Source organism: Pezoporus wallicus, unplaced genomic scaffold, assembly GCF_028554395.1.
Source record: "Pezoporus wallicus isolate ANWC-B61680 ecotype Strahan unplaced genomic scaffold, APGP_CSIRO_Pwel_v1 contig_13161, whole genome shotgun sequence".
In the NCBI taxonomy this organism is placed as follows: Eukaryota; Metazoa; Chordata; class Aves; order Psittaciformes; family Psittacidae; genus Pezoporus; species Pezoporus wallicus.
The window spans coordinates 145,598-161,417 of record NW_026636983.1 but is presented as its reverse complement, the minus strand read 5'-3'; the positions used below and the strand labels follow the sequence as shown (position 1 = coordinate 161,417).

At 60.7% G+C, this 15,820-nt stretch overlaps 2 protein-coding genes across 4 annotated transcripts; one reads left to right on the top strand and one right to left on the bottom strand.

The window, feature by feature from the left end:
• Nucleotides 1–7,954: 7,954 nt before the first annotated feature.
• Nucleotides 7,955–9,933, bottom strand: GPR3 (G protein-coupled receptor 3). 2 transcript variants are annotated; one of them, XM_057402463.1, is made up of 2 exons: nucleotides 9,826–9,933; nucleotides 7,956–9,195 (listed from the first exon to the last, which is right to left on the bottom strand). In XM_057402463.1, exon 2 carries the CDS (start codon nucleotides 9,192–9,194, stop codon nucleotides 8,208–8,210), a length of 987 nt encoding a protein of 328 aa, XP_057258446.1. In that variant the 5' UTR covers nucleotide 9,195; nucleotides 9,826–9,933; the 3' UTR covers nucleotides 7,956–8,207. The 2 variants fall into 2 exon arrangements, with proteins under 2 accessions (XP_057258445.1, XP_057258446.1); XM_057402462.1 differs by lacking the exon at nucleotides 9,826–9,933 and having other exon boundaries at nucleotides 7,955–9,400.
• Nucleotides 9,934–11,661: 1,728 nt separating this feature from the next.
• On the top strand, nucleotides 11,662–15,775 carry CD164L2 (CD164 molecule like 2). Of its 2 annotated transcripts, none has more exons than XM_057402465.1 (6): nucleotides 11,662–11,734; nucleotides 13,057–13,161; nucleotides 13,519–13,596; nucleotides 13,743–13,811; nucleotides 14,410–14,575; nucleotides 15,659–15,775. In XM_057402465.1, the coding sequence occupies exons 1-6, from the start codon at nucleotides 11,662–11,664 to the stop codon at nucleotides 15,663–15,665; spliced, it is 498 nt and encodes a 165-aa protein (XP_057258448.1). In that variant the 3' UTR covers nucleotides 15,666–15,775. The 2 variants fall into 2 exon arrangements, with proteins under 2 accessions (XP_057258448.1, XP_057258447.1); XM_057402464.1 differs by lacking the exon at nucleotides 15,659–15,775 and adding an exon at nucleotides 14,942–15,521.
• Nucleotides 15,776–15,820: the final 45 nt, after the last annotated feature.

Below are 15,820 nucleotides of genomic sequence, written 5' to 3'. Positions count from 1 at the left end.
TGTGGAACGCTTAGGGTGCAATGTGAGGAGGGAGTTCTTTAATGGTAAAAGCTGCCTTTACCTTCCTCCAGCCTCCTAGCCTGCTTGGCCAAAGGAGACTTGCCCAAAGGGATGCAAAGCTGGGGCTTGTAGGAGAGCAGAGCCACTGTCCCTCTGGGACACATCTGTGGTGAAACTGCTCTGTTGATGCCTCCAATTCATGCTGAGTGTTTAAAAAGGTGCCTTGAGCAGGGTAATGGTGTGGGGAGGAGTTCTCTGAGCAGCAGACACTTGGGCCATCTTTGGCAATGCTGCAGGCAGTTTGGAGAGGTGCTTCCTAATGGGGTGACCATGTACACAGGGACTTGAGGAGCAGAAAACGCTCGTATTCCCTTGGCTTCCTCTTCCTTTACTCTAAAGGAGGGGGATTTCTGTGCCTAAAAACATCTTGTGTGGGAACTAAGTTGCCCATCAGACCTAACCCACTTCATTTCCTTTAATTTTGTGATTCTAATTCGTTAGTTAATTTTAAGAAGACATTTCTCCTCCTCACTAACCCTGTGGATTCCCAGGCTGCTCACTATGGATCCAGGACTGGCAAGGGGAGAAAATGGTGGACTTGACCTAGGTTTTGTTCCTGGTTTATATTCCCTTCCATAGCATATAAGCCTATCTTGGAAATGTAGAAACAAATACCCCTGATGCCACAGATGTGTATTGTAATCTGAACATGACTCCTTCAGTCGAGTTCATGCCAGAAAGCAATTCCAAAGCTTTTTGAAGATCACGGGTCCAGCTGTGGTGGGGTGGGACCAGCTGCATGTTCCTCCAACCTCGTTGCCTTTCCTACTGTCAAGTATTTTGCCAGCCTGTGCCTGTTCCTTCTCCTCTGGTTTAATGGTGTTGCTCATACCTGGAATGCCAGGCCCAGCTGGAGGCTGCCAGCTTGCTGCAAATCCTTCTTGGGCTTTGATTGATGCCTTCAGTTCATGCCATTGTGTTCTTACTGATGCCTTGTGTGCGTGTCTTTGCCAGAGCAGGGGATGGGCTTTTCTGGGGTGTGGATCAAGCTGAGATCCAGTGTGACCCTGAGAGATTTACAGGACTGCTAAAGCAGGAGCTTGTGCCTGTCAAGCCAGGCAGGATGCGAAGGGCGTAGACTCCGAGGCATCCCCATGGGCTGGGAACATGTGAGCAGCACCAGTTCCAGGTTCTGGAAGAGAGAACAAACCCCTCGGGTGCTGGTGAGAGAGACTTGGCAATGCAAAGTGCTGATTGCTGCAAGCTGGGTGAGGGGGGGTGAGAGGAGAACCGCTGCCTCTTGTTTTCCTGCTCTTTCCATAAGCATCCTCCTCTGGCTTCCCTTGGAGACAGGTTCCTGGGGAAAACAGACCTTTGAGCTAACCCAGGCTGACAGCATTAGCACACAGGGAAGCAAGGAACTTGCCAATGCCAAACCTGACTTCAGTTTAAATTGCCTTAACTAGAGCCTCGATCCCTGTGGAGATAGGGGGAGTGAGTATTCCTGTCGTGGGAAATCCAGGCAAGTGCCATACTCTCCATGCCCCAGATGGATGGTCTGTGAGGCAGGGCCGGGCCTCAGGGTGGTAGGGACACGATTCCTGTTGCACAAGGCTGCTGTGTGGGCGATCCAGCGGGGAGTTGGCTTCTCTGCCTGCTTCTCTCGCTTGCAGGGCCCTCCTGGCAGCAGGAGGGACACTGCTTTGTCCGTGCAAGCCTGCTGGTTACCACCCTCTGCTTTCAGACTGGCAGAATCAGACCTGCTGGAGCTCAGCTGGCTTGTGGACAGGTAGGGAAGGCTGGTTGTTGGGTTTTAAATCTCTTTTGATTGCACAAGGAGCCTGGTGTGGTGATCCCTGAGAAACAACTGCTTTAAAGCAGCTGCCTTTGAGGAGCATTGCAAAATGGGCCGCCAAGTAAGCTGAATAGTTCTGAAAACGGTAGGGGAAGAGGAGAGGTGCCAAAAACAACCTTTGCAAGACACAGAAGCTGTGCTGAAACTGCAGGGCTGCTGCCCCATGTTGACCAAGGGGCTGTGCTGGGCTCCCCTGCAATCCATGTCATTCCATGTGAACTTCCTTCTTCCTTTCCCTGTGGCAGGCAAGCCTCAAGCATTTCACAAAGCCAAAAGCAAGAGCTGGCAATTGGGATCCTCCCTCCTCTCTGCCTCCCCAGGAGGACCCCCCTGTTCCCATGTCATCCCGACCTGTATCCGCACGGATATGCAGACAGAGCAGCCGTTCCCTCCATCCTGGTTGCTCAGGGTGTGCAGGTCGGGGCAGGCCGCTGCTGCCTTCCCCTTCCCGGCTCCATGCTCCTGGTTAAACATTCTCCCGGTGTCCTCGCCCGCAGTGCTTGGCTGCTGCTCCCAGCAGCCTCTTCCCCCGCCACCCCCCTTCCCAGGGAAAACCTCATCCCAGTTCCGCGGGCTCAGCCTGGAGCCTCCTCCACAGCCGGTGACCTTCACTGCGTTCTCCTCTCCTTATCAGGCTCCAAGCACCAGAGCAGAGCCAGGAAAGGGGCTCCTGGAGGTCCCACACGGCCCAGAAACCAGGGAATGTTGTTTCAGGGAAGGGATGTGGTGGTCGCTATTATCATTCAATCCATGAACTTACTGAAGGTGCCTCTTTGGGAATTACCTGTCCTTGACGGGAGCTGCCTGGCAGGGCTCGGTGGGGGGCAGAGGCCAGCTTTCATTCCTGTTGGATTTGGGGGGGGGGGGGGGAGGGTGTGCTTTCTCCTCTTGCTTTTGAAACAGCCTTGAAGTGGGAAGTGGATCCGATGTGTTTATTCCTGTATTAACATTCATTTTAATTCATTTCAGAAACTAACCCCTTTTTCCTTCCCGGTTAGAATGCCATAGACTTAGACATAGAGCTGTAACCCTCCTCAAGTGCCTTATTTTCCTACATGATATAAATATATTTATAAGAGTTAATTATTCCACTTGTATCTTAGGGGTTGATTGCTGAGCAGAAGCTAAGGCAGGAGAAGAGATGGGAAGTGCCCTTGGAGGACCCAGCCAGGCTGGGGGTCGAATGCGGTGAGGGATGCGCTCAGGGTGCAGGGGGTTCCTCACATGGCACCAGAGGAGTTTCAACCCTAAGATCTGCTCAGAGAAACCAATCTCCTGAGCAGAGCTGTTGGGTTTTTCTACCCCTGCAGACAAACACTGATGCCTGGGCTCTGCTGCCTCATGTGCACAGATGCAGCTGAAAGCTGCTGCGGGAGCAGAGCCCAGCCTGTGTCCATATCTGTATCCTCACTGCCTCCTGACTTCCCCTGTGCTGTCTGTGCTTCTCCCTGTCGGTTGCTGGGTAAGCCAGGCTTTTCCTGCTGCTTTGGTGTCCATAATCAGCTCAGAAACCCCTGGATGAAGATTCCCGATTGCAGATTTTTGTAATGTACATGTAAAAAAAAAAAAAAAGAAATTAATAATTTTTTGATCCTTTTTTAAAAACTATAAACTTGATAAATCCTTTCGATCCAGCCAGTGCCTGGTGTGTTACTGCAGGCACACGGTGAGGACCCTGCTGTGCTCTTGGACATGTGGATAGGGTCAGATCCTGGACTGAGGGGCTGCTGCAATTCCATAGAATCCCAGCCTGGTTTGGGTTGGAAGAGACCTTAAAGCTCATCCAGGGACACCTTCCACAAGAGCAGGTTGGACAGGTCCTGTCCCAAGCCCCTCTCCAGGTTTCCTGCGGCCCCTTTAGGCACTGGAGCTGCTCTCAGGTCTCCCCTTCAGGAGCCTTCTCTTCTCCAGGCTGCCCCAGCCCAGCTCTCTCAGCCTGGCTCCAGGGCAGAGCTGCTCCAGCCCTCGCAGCAGCTCCATGGCATCACTTGGGCAGCCCGGCTGCAATCAGTGTTCCATCAAGCACCCAGCCTGCGTCCACCATCAGGTCCCAGAGCTGTCCTGCAAGCACCATCCCTGCTGGAGCCTCTTCCAGCACCGTGCCAAGGTGGGTTGAGGATTAGGCTGGGGGTGCTTAGCGCTGCCTGCGGTGGGCAGCAGTGCCAAAGCAGGAGGTCCCGGTTTGCCGGGGGTGCTCCCTGCCATAGGAATGAGCCTGGGCTCCAGCCACTGCAGCTGGGGTGGGAGGGAGCTGCTCTTGCTGCTTTCCTGCTTCCCTTTCAGCCTCCCAGGGTCCCTTTGCAGTGAAGCTGCCTGGCCCCAGCCGCAGCAGCGATGGCTCCGGGCCCTGTGTTCAGGTGCCGCGTCTGGGCTTGGGTTTGCACTGCCAGTTGGTGCAGAGCAACAAAAGGCTCCATCCCTGCTGCTCCTCATCCCTGCCTGTGCAGAGCTCTGCTCTGCCAAATTCCCTTGGCTTCCAGGAGCCACCCGTGCGCTCGCTCTGCAGCGCTCTGCCTTTCTTGGCTGACAATAGTCCCTGGCTGCAAAACCTCATTAGATTAATTGGCCTTGCCAGCTTCTGAACAAGCAAGCCCTTTAGTCGTGCTGGGGCACTGAGGGCAGGGGAAGGAGGGATCTCTTGGGCTTCCATGCTCCCTAGTGCTGCGTATTGCAGCTCTTGGATCCATCTGGAATTGGGGCAGCAGCCGGCACCCCAGCTCCTTTGCCTTCATGGCTAAATCAGTGCTTTTGGGGTACCAGCCTTTGAGACTGGGGGGGGATTGGGGAGTGTTGTGCTGGTTTATTCCCCTAAAGGGGAAATCGCAGTCCCAGATCCACCTTCCTTAGCAGCCCATCTGCCCCCAGGTGATGGGGAGAGCTCTCTCCTCCTCCTGCTGCTGCTCCCTGGGTTCAGCTTGGCGCAGGGACGAGAAGCCCAGCAGGGATGCTCTGAGATGAGTCCTGAGCCCAGCAGATCCCTACGGAGGAGCTGCTGCAGCCGGGGGAGCCTCAGGTCTCTGCCGCACCTTGGGGCCCGGGCCTTGGCCGCAGCCTTTGCTGTGTGCCCTGGCCCAGGGCTCAGCTCCAGCCCCACAGCAGCCCTGTGTCCCCAGCCCTATTTAATGGAGGTGCCGGCCTGGGCCGGGTGGGCTGCGTGTCCTTTCCACCCCTGCCGTCAGCTCCTCTCCCTGCATCCCCGCTGTGGGACCCGTGTGAGCGCAGCGCTGCCAGCTCGCATCAGTGTTTGCAGCCCGCGCTCCCGGCGCGCCAATGTCACCCTGCGCCCGCGTGTGGGTGTGCGGGGATGGAGCTCGGCCTGGCAGAAATGGCTGACTCCTTTCTCGCTCTTTCTGCCTTCCCTTTCCTTTCCTTTCTCCTTCCCTTTCCTTTCTCCTTTCTTCTTTTTCCTTTCCTTTCCTTTCCTTTCCTTTCCTTTCCTTTCCTTTCCTTTCCTTTCCTTTCCTTTCCTTTCCTTTCCTTTCCTTTCCTCCTCCCTGCCTTTGCCGGTGCCTACGCGGCTGTGTGGGGAAGGCAGCCGGCTCCCGTGCTGCGGATGGCTTTATCTAGAACTCTTCCATCTGCTCACAGCAGCTCACAAATAACCACAGGGTGCCAGAGGAATTATGGATTTGGAGCCCGAGCTGCTGCAGGCTGGCAGGGCAGCGGCTCCGCAAAGGCCAGGGATTGCATGGAGACGGCTTAAGGCAGCCAGCACGGGAAGGGGCCGCAGCCAGGCAGAGCGCGCTCCCCACCCGCATCCCCTGCCTTGCTGCGCTTGGACAGGGCCCCAGCGCCGTGCCCGTCCTTCCCTGCCCGTGGCGGCAGAGCCAGCCTTGGAGCCCTGCACCCCTAAGCTTGTGGCACCTTCTCCATCCCGTGCTGCTGCAGGGTGCTGGAGGGCGGCCCGCTTCCCACCCAGAGCAGGCTCCCATCCCGGGAGGCACCGGCGATGCCTCCCGCAGCTCTGGTGGGGGCCAGGAATGATGCTCCACAGCCCGCACCAGGAAATGCCTCCCGCTGCCTTCGGCATTTGGTAAAGCCCTTCGGAGCGGGGCCGCCTTCCCTTCATTTCCTGCCTGCTCCCGCTTCCAAGGAAACCAAATCCCCCAAAGCCAGGGCTGAGGTTGCTCATTTCAATGGAACCCAGAACCAGAGCTCCCAGCCCAGCATTCCCAGCCTGGCCATGGGGCTTAACTCTGCCCCACATCGCTGCTCCTGATAGGAGGGCAAAAGGCTGTGACCAAAGGGACAAGGGCTGCCCAAAGCCCCCAGCTTGGAGGCAGGAGGCTCCTATGGCTTACAGCATGTGCTGGGCAGGGCTGCCAGATGTGTCTCACAGCTGGGTGATGCCTTTCAGCATCTTTCTCCACCCAAGAGCAGAGCAGGCTGGGCCCTGCTGTGGGCTGTTATCCCTGCTGCATTCCCCAAAGGCCTGGAGCAGCCGGGAATGGCTCTGGATTCACTGCTGTAACAGGAGAGCATCCAGCACTGTGGTGGGGTCCCAGCTTCATCCAGGCTTGGCTTTCCTCATCCGTGCTGGCAGGAGGGATCTGGACACAGGTAGGAGCTGAAGGGTGCAGTCTCCAGCCAGGATGTGCCCCACAATGGCTGTTGGCAGCAGGGAGCCAAGCAGATGGGTATGAGGGGCCCTGGCCCCTCGATCTGATGTGACACAGGGCTGGGGTTTGGGGGGGCTTTTGATGCCGGGCTGTCCCCCAGGTGAGTTTGGGGACCCCATGCCACCACCCACCCCATCCCATCCCACCAGCAGCCATGCATGGTGCTGCCTTCACCCCCATGCCTGCAGCCAGCACCGGTGTCGCCCAGTGCTCATGGGAGGTGGCAGGTACCAACTGCCTGTGACTAAAGCAGGGCTGGGAATCAATCACAGCACCTCTCACTGCTGAGAGAGGGATGAGGGATGGATGGGTTCGTGGGTGGATGGATGGGCCTCAGCTCAGCCCCAGGACATGGGGGGCTTCAACCCCTGAGCTTTGCCTCTTTCTCCTGGACTCAGCCTCAGTGGGGACTGTGGGACCCCCCAATTCCCTGTTCCCAGCGCTGAGCCCAGCCCCATCTCCCCATCTTGATGCTTTGCTGCCATAACCCCATCACAGCACTCAGTTCTGCTTCCTGATGGGCTGGGCAGGGGCGTGGGGGGGCTGTGGGGCACAGAGAGGCTGAGCTGCCCTAATTAGCTTTGCCATTGTTAACCTTGTGGCATGGGCAGCAGTGATGGGAATCTCACATCTCATCTGAGCTCTGCCTCCTGCATCATAAGCCATGGGATCCTTGCACCGGGAGCAGGGCTGGGGTGTGATGGAGGCAGCACTAACAGCCCCAGGCTGGATGCGGCCCCTCTGCCTGCTGGGTGCCATGAGGATGAGGATGGCGAAGGCTTCCCAGGGGCCGGCTCCTGCTAACAGGATGTGATGGGAGGGGGAAGTGCTGTCGCTTGGGATTTCTGAACCAGGAGCAAGGAAAAGAAGGGGGATGTGGAGCTGTTGGAGCCACGGAGCTGCTGCGAGGGCTGGAGCAGCTCTGCTCTGGAGCCAGGCTGAGAGAGCTGGGCTGGGGCAGCCTGGAGAAGAGAAGGCTCCTGAAGGGGAGACCTGAGAGCAGCTCCAGGGCCTGAAGGGGCTGCAGGAAACCTTCAAGCTCCCTTCACCCCGAACCTATGGCTCTATGTGAAGACTTCCTGGGTGTGGGGTGACAACATAGGACCCCTCACCCCCCGAAGCCCCCCCCATCCCATCAGCAACAGCAGCTCCTCGTATCCCAAAGCACTTTTATTCCCCCCATCCCCAGCGGCTGTAAACAAGAAGCATCCCCCCCCCTCACTGTGAGCACCCACCGCAGGGTCCCCATCACCCCCATGTGCGAATGCAGCCCCAGTGCAAAGGCACTGGCAGGGGAGCGTTGCGAGGGGGGGGACCCAAAGGCAGCGAGCACTAGAGGGCAGCAGCCCGCAGCGCTGAGCCAGCAGGAGGGAGGTGTTCAAATCACATTGGGTGCTAATTAAAGCTAATAAATAAGCGGATGGATGGGAGATGGGGTGGGTTTGAGACGCCCCATATGTACAAAATAGATTCATTCTCTGATGTAGAAAACGAGGCTGTAAAACGAGGTGAATGAGCATCCCCCCTTAGAAAAATAAAGCATCATCAACAGATGTAAAGCAACTATGAGGATTCCCCCACTCCATATATATATCATGGCTAGAAAATATGCTTTTCTCTCTGGTCACCTCAAAAAGTGGGGAAATCGGAGAGGAGAAGCCCAAAAGGACGGGGTTGTGAAGAGCTGCCTGATTCCAAGGGGGTGAGAAGGGGGCTGACAGGGCCGGGCTGTGTCAGACGTCACTGGGGGAGCAGGAGCGGAAGGGCACGGTGGAGGACAAGCACCCGCAGCACACGGCCCACAGCACTCTCTGGATCTCCTGGTTCCTGAAGGCGTAGATGATGGGGTTGATCATGGAGTTGTAGGTGGCGGGGAGGAGGGTGGCATAGGTGTAGAGGGCAGGGTAGCTGTGATCCCCCAGCAGGCAGTAGATGGCAAAGGGCAGCCAGCACGAGGCGAAAGTGCCCAGGATGATGGCCAAGGTGGCAATGCCCTTCCGGGTGGTGACATAGTGGGAAGTGGCCAGGAAGTGTCTCTGGACAGCAATCTGGTGGGCATGGTGGCGGATGAGCCTACAGATCTGCATGTAGAGCTGCAGCATCACCGCAAACACCATGAAGAAGGAGACCGAGAGGATGATGAGGTGGTTCTTCGTCAAGGGCTTGACGATGCTGCAGGCAGAGGGCTCCTTCAGGCAGTTCCAGCCCATGATGGGCAGGAGCCCATAGCAAATGGAGGCTCCCCAGGTGAGGATCAACATGAGGTAAGTCCTGGTCACTGTCCTCTCCGAGTAGTAGGTCAGGGCGTTGTAGAGGGACAGGTAGCGGTCGATGGTGATGGCCAGCAAGCTACTGACGCTGGCAATGAAGGAGGTGACCAGGAGCCCCATGGTGAGCAGGCTGATCACCTCCGATGGGATGAAGTAGACAAAGGCAAAGTGCAGGATCAAACCCAACCCAGCCAGAAGGTCCGCTGTGGCCAAGCTGCCGATGAGGAGGAACATGGGAGCCCGGAAAGCTGGGCTGTAGAAGATCACCACCACCACAATGGCGTTCTCACAGGAGATGATGGTCCCGGAGATGCAGAGGACAACATCCCACGGGTTCAAGGCAAGGGGTTGCACCACAGACTCCAAGTCTAAGGAGCTGCTGCTGCTGTTCTTGGCCACCAACCAGCTTCGATGGCTCTCGCTGGAGTTGGGGGGCTGTTCCCCCATCATGCTGGTGGAGAACAAGGGCAGCCCCTCAGTGCCCACCACCCACACCACGGCCCACTGTGTGCCCATGCTGTCACCCCACGTCCAGGCAGGGTCCTTTCATAGAGCCACCCACTGGCTTGGGTTGGAAGGGAGCTTAAAGCTCATCTAGTTCCAACTTCTGGGGGGACACCAGACCCAGGGTGCCCCCCCCCAAGTTGTCCCCAGGAGGGGGACAGAGCGCTGTGTGTTGAGGGGTGTTCACTCCTGGAGGGGGCGTCTGGTTGGTTTTAATTCATTTGCAAGCAAATAAAACCAATATATGAACTGGGGGGGGGGGGGGCACAACACATCCCCCTACCCCCGAGCGCTCTGCCTGCAGGGGCTTGGGCACTGCACGGTTTGGGTGGATAAACACAGGACCTACACCCCTCCACTGCCCATCCCTGGGGCTTCGGGACCCAACTGATGGAAACCCTAACAGCAGCTGAATGAGATCGGCCCCATCCCAGCCCCACCATCAGCCCCCCAACAGGGGGAATCCCCCTTTACTCCCTCCCTGGACACATCCCGGTGCCCCCCACACCCCGGTGCCCCCCACATCCCGGTGCCCCCCACACCCCGGTGCCCCCACATCCCGGTGCCGGTCACTCACCTGCCGGGATGCTCAGCCCGGCCCCGGGCGCCGCTGCCATGGGCGCTGCCGACTTATAGTGACCGAGCCCCGCCGGGGGGGGGCGAATTGGGGGTGATGGGGAGGGGGTTGACTCATCGCCCCCCCCCCTCCGTTCTCCTTCTGTGACGTCAATGACGCGCCGGAGCCAATCAGCGCTCTGTGAGGTGCGCCGCATAGTAATCGCATCGGGGCTGGAGCAGCTCATTCATAAAAACAGAGCCCCCCCCGGCCCCCCGCCGCCCCCGCGTCCCTCCTACGTCCACCCTTGTCCCCCACCGGCCCACCCGGGGACCCCCGACGCGTCCATGCAGAGGAGGGGTCGTCCCTTGTGCCTCCCCCGCGCTGCAGAGGTTTGGGGGTTCCACGGGATGTGAAGGGGGCGGCCCGGGGAGAAACGGGGGCTCCCCCGCCCCAGCACAAAGTGGGGTTCAGCATCACCACCACCCCCACCTTCCGCCGCGGCTTTCCCATGAGGGATAAATAATTCATGGACGGGAGAAGCGGGAAGGGCTGGAGTGGGGCGGGGGGGGGGGGGGGGGGGGTTGGTTCGGGAAGGCGGCTGGCAGCGAGGAGGAGGAGGAGGGGGAAGAGGCGTCCTCACCCCCGGGACGGTGCCGGGACGTTTCCCCCCTCTTCGGTTCCTCGAAGCCCGGCGCTGAGCATCCCTGGGGGGGGCGGGTTTAGCCCGGCCCCGCTGCCAAAGCAGGATGGGACCGGGGCGGGACCCTGCGGCGGTCGGGAGCCGCCGGGGGAGGGACGGGGCCCGGCTCGGCCCGGCCCGGCCGGAGCTGTTCGCGGTGCTGAACGCGCCCGGTTCCCACCCGCAGCTCCGGGTGGGACCGGCGGAGGCACCGCTGGGAGGGTCGCGGTGCCCCGGGCACGGAGAGAGATGGAGCGGCTCTGGGGGGCGTATGCGGTGAGTGCAGTGCTCGGTCACTGCACTGAGTGCAGCCTGCAGGCAGTGCGTGCAGTACGCGCAGGCTGTGCAGTGCGCAGGCAGTGTGCAAGGTGTGCAGTGCGTGCAGTGTGCAGGCAGTGTGCAGTGCGCAGGGTGTGCAGTGCACAGGCAGTGTGCAGGGCATGCAGTGAGTGCAGTGTGCAGGGTGTGCAGTGCGCAGGGTGTGCAGTGCGCAGGGCGTGCAGTGCACAGGCAGTGTGCAGGGCATGCAGTGAGTGCAGTGTGCAGGGTGTGCAGTGCGCAGGGTGTGCAGTGCACAGGCAGTGTGCAGGGCATGCAGTGAGTGCAGTGTGCAGGGTGTGCAGTGCACAGGGTGTGCAGAAACAGGCAGTGTGCAGGGCATGCAGTGAGTGCAGTGAACACAGCACAGTGCACAGGCAGTGTGCAGGGCATGCAGTGAGTGCAGTGAGCACAGCGCAGTGCACAGGCAGTGTGCAGGGCATGCAGTGAGTGCAGTGCACAGGCAGTGAGCAGTGTGTGTAGGGCACACACCACGTGCGGTGAGGGCAGTGCGCACACAGTGAGCAGTGTGTGCAGTGCATCCAGTGCAGTGCGTGCACTGCGCGCCCAGGGTGCAGCCCCCCCGGGACAGGGGCTTCCCCACGGTCACTGCGGCGCGCACACGACGGGACGATGATGGGAGGACAGCGGGGGATAACGGGGGGAGGCACGGCCGGAGCTCCCCTCGCCGTGCCCGGGCCTCCCGGGGCGGAGCGGGGCGGGACCAGGAGGGACGGGGCCGCCCCTTCCCGCACCCCCCCTCTCCCCTCCCGCGGGGCCGCCTCCCGCGGGCGCGCATCTTCCCGCGGCTCCGCTCCGCTCTCCCTGCGCTCCGCACCCGGCACCTCCCGCTGGCCATGGCCTCGCCGTTGCGCTGCGCGCTGCTGTGCGCGCTGCTATGGGCGCAGCGCCCAGCGCCCTCCCGCGCAGGTACGGCCGGGGCGGCGGGGGTGAGCGGGAGGAGTTGGCAGCTTTGGGACAGATGAACTTTTTGGGGGGGTCTTTTTTGCTCCCCTCACTCCTCAACCCCGCGGGACCTCCCCCCATCCGCCATGGGGAGCCCCCTTCCAGCGGTTGGTTCCGGGTTTGAGGAGAGGGAACTCGGGGGACTGGAACCCCCACAGGGCTTGGAGGGGTCCCCCCAGTGAGGGACAAGCGGGGTGCGGGGGGTGGGGGTTCGTGGCTGTGGGCAGGTTGAGAGCCAGCACCCTCCTGCTCCGGGTGCGGGTAACTCTGGGTGGGAATTGCCTTTGACACCCCCCCCCCCGGCTCCATCCTCCCGCTGCTCGGGGGGGGCATTTCCACCGTGACGTGTCCCAGCGCACCCCCGGGCCGGGGCTGCCCTCGCCTGCCCCCGTTTCGTTCCCCTCCCTCCCCACACCTGAGGGCAGGAGCGGGAGCTGCCAGCGCTGGGCTCCAACGTCTGCTCCTGCGCCTGCCACGATAAAAATAACTTCAATCCCAAACCTGCCTGAAACCCGCGTGAACAAAGTCCCACTTCCCCATTGGCTCCCGGCAATGCTGAGGGGGGGACACCCGCGCTGTGCCCCCCGCCATGCATTGTGTCCGCAGCATCCCACTCCATGCCTTGTGCCACCAGTGACCCCCTTTGCTTTGGGAGAAGGCAAAGGCTTCTATCAGTGGGCATGGCCCTACCGGCTGGGGGGGGGGGGGGGGGGCCGGGACCTGTGCACCCCAAAGGAGTGGTGTGGTGGGAAACTCACTGCATGGAGGGGATGGGGGGAAGCGAGAACAAGGTTGGGATGGTCCCAGTGTGGCAAAAGACCCCTTGGGACAGGGTGCGAGCCCTGGGCGGGGGGGATCATGTCCAGGGTGGGGATGGACCTCAGCTGACTCCAGGATGGTGCCAGCACAGGCGTGGGATGCAGCGAGGTGCAGGCAGGGCCCGGGCACAGCTCCCCACTGCAGCCTCCCTGTGACAGCGCTGTAAATTAATGATGAGCACAAGGCAGGGCACCTCAGAGCACCCAAGTGACTCATGGCTGGGGCGATGGGGTGAGCCCTGCGTGGCCCTGGGTGCTGTGGGGTGCATGGTACTCCCTCTGTAGAGGTGCTCCAGATGCACCTTCATCCTGGGATGAGTTTCATGGGGTTGATGCTGTGAGAGGTGTCCTCATCCCTCCTGCTGCACCCTAAGGAGTCTTCCTTCATGGAGCAGAGGGTCCAGCCCCATCCCGGCTGAGGGGGGACGGGTGCTGGCCCTGCCTCACCCCTTCCCCTGGCCTTGGCAGGAGGGTGCAGCGAGCTGGAGCTCTGTGAGACCTGCACGGGCAGCCCCAGCTCACACAACAGCACCGACTGCGTCTGGGTGCGCTGTGCGACCCCCGAGGAGCCAGGTGAGGGGCTTGGGTTGGGGCTGGGGCACTGAGGGGCTCCCCCAGCCCCTGCTGCTGGGCTGGGCCGCGCTGCTTCCCATGGCCAATGTTCATCTCCTCTGACCCATCCTGTGGGAGCAGGGGATCCAGCGGCTATGCTGGGCTTGGGACAGCTCTGGGAACCCTCCCTGGAGATGTGAGTGGAGCAGCACCAAGTGATGGAGATGGGGGAAAAGAGCTGTTTACAAAGCCGTTCTATGGGGCTTTTCCCTATGGGAGGTGACTCCCAGATGGGTGCCCACCCCTGGGAATGTGCTCTCCTCATCCCAAACCCTCACTGGGGGGTTCCTTAGGAAAACCCTGCTCCTCTTCCCGCAGAGAAGGGGAGCTGCGTGCGGAGAGGGGGGGCCGTGAGGGAAACCTGTGTGCTCTACAACACCAGCACCCAGTGCCGAGGTAACCCCAGCAGCACCCCCAGACCCAGCAGCACCCTGCTGCTGGGGGTGCCAGGGCTGTGGGGATGAGATCCCACCCTGGCACAAGGAAATGGGATGTAGCGATACCCCGTGACATCCTTTTCCCTCTGCTCCATCCTCCGGCAGCGCTGAAGTCCCATACTGAAGAGCCTCCACGGTCCCATGGCAAGGAGCCAACAACGACACATGCACCGAGTGAGTGGGTCTGGGGTGCTGGGCTGGGCTGGGGGGTCCGGGTGCCCCAGGGGACAGTGGGATGGGACAAGCTGCTTCCCTCCATGTATGAGCAGAGCCGCCCTTGGAGCTGCATCCACGGAGCTTCAAGGTACCAGCACTGCCCCCATGTCACAGCACTGTCCCTGCGCCCCCCTCTGCCCTAAGCAATGCTGCAGCGGTGGCAGGATGCGGCCAGGGGTGTCATACCCTGCAGCCCACCAGGAACCAGCCCTGCTGGGAAGACACACGTCTGGAGCAGGGGCTGGGCATGGAGCAGGAGCCTCTTCCAGGAAATGGGAACTGGAGAGCACTGGGCTCATTACAGCCGGTAACCGAAGCCCGGAGCCCTCTGAATTATTGATCCCACCGGGCTCCTTTTGCCGCTGGCTCCTCTCCCGTGTGCTGCTCCAGCATTGGAAGGGGCTGAGCCTGTCCCTGCGCCCACGTGCTGGGACCATCCCTCCCCATGGAGCCACTGGGGTCCAGATGGACCCCGAATCCCCTCTCCTTGGCAGGAGCATGGGTACCCATGGATGCCAACAGCACCCATAACCCCCCCATCCCTGATGTCCATTAGGGACCACCAGCACCAGCGCCCCATTGACGGGCAGCCCCGAGTTCCACCCTCCTGGCTTCGACACGGCTAGCTTCATCGGTGGCATTGTGCTGGTGCTCAGCATCCAGGCTGTGGTCTTCTTCATCATTAAGTTCATCAAGTCCAAGGACAGCACCTACCAAACACTGTAAGGCCCTCGGGGATGGAGGGGGGATCCCACATGGTCCAAAGTGGGGGTCAGCTGGGGGGGTCTGTGGCCGTGTCCTCAGTGGTGTCTCCTGTGGCTGTTTGTGTCCATCCCCATTGTGTTGGGGGAGGGGGGGGGGGATTTTGGGGGTTGAGGGGCTCCATCCTCCCTTGCCTGTCCCCTCCATGGTGTCCTCAGTTTGTTGCTGCCTGGCCACATCCTGCCTCTGAGCCCCATAGGGAGTGCGGGGACCCTGGCTGAGCCAAGGTGGGGGGCTCACCCCTGTGCCATGGGGCTCACTGTGTCTAATGTCTAACAGTGGGGGGGGGGGCCGTGCCCCATCTCTCTTTCCTTTCACGCTGCCAGAGAGGACAACCAGTAGGTCCTGGGTGCTGGTGGCAATGGGGACCTGCACCCGCAGAGCTTCACCCTTCCCTCACCCCTACCTGTGGGGAAGCCGGGGGGTGTCGTGGTCCCTCTCCTGGTGTGCATGGGGGGTGTTTCCCAACTCGTTTGCTGTTTTCCTGGGAGTTGTTAGTGCAGGAAGGAAAAGGGGGTCCCCCCCTTGTCCCCCCCATATGGAGCGCCTGGATGGAGCCAGTGCCCGGACCCTTGGCACATCTGTGTCCCCTCCCCACCCTGGGCATCCCCTGCCCCATTGCCTCCCCTCAGCCATGGGGCTCACCCCAGAGGGGTCTTGCTGTGTGCTTTTGCTGTGCCTCTATCTTGCTGTGGGGTGTTTGGGGGGTCCCCCCGTGTCTGTGTGCTGTCTGGGGGGGTGCGTGCTGTGTGCTGTGGGGTGACACCTGTAGCTAGGGCTGCCCCAATTAAACTCTGTGAGGTGGCATCTGTCTCATGTCCGGGGGGTGTAGCCGGGGGGGGGGTACAGTAAGTGCCCCCATCGCTCCTCTTCGGTGCAGGACCAGCCCTTCCCCATGGCTTTGCCACCGCACTTTGGTACCCTCCCTTCATCCCACTCCCTGGGGGGGCTGCAAAGGGATGGACCCTGGCCCAGCATCCCCCCCCCCCCCGGCAAATCCACCCGGGCCCTTTCTGCTGCCTGCTCTTTGTCCACTGCACCAGGATCTGAGGCCATCGGGCTGGGGAGGTGCTGCCCTCGTCCTCCATGGGGCAGGCAGAGAAGAGGCCGGTGCATTGCTGCCTGCATCCCTGCCTGCTGCCTGCATCCCTGCCTGCTGCCTGCATCCTTGCCTGCTGCCTGCATCCCTGCTGCTGCAGGACTGT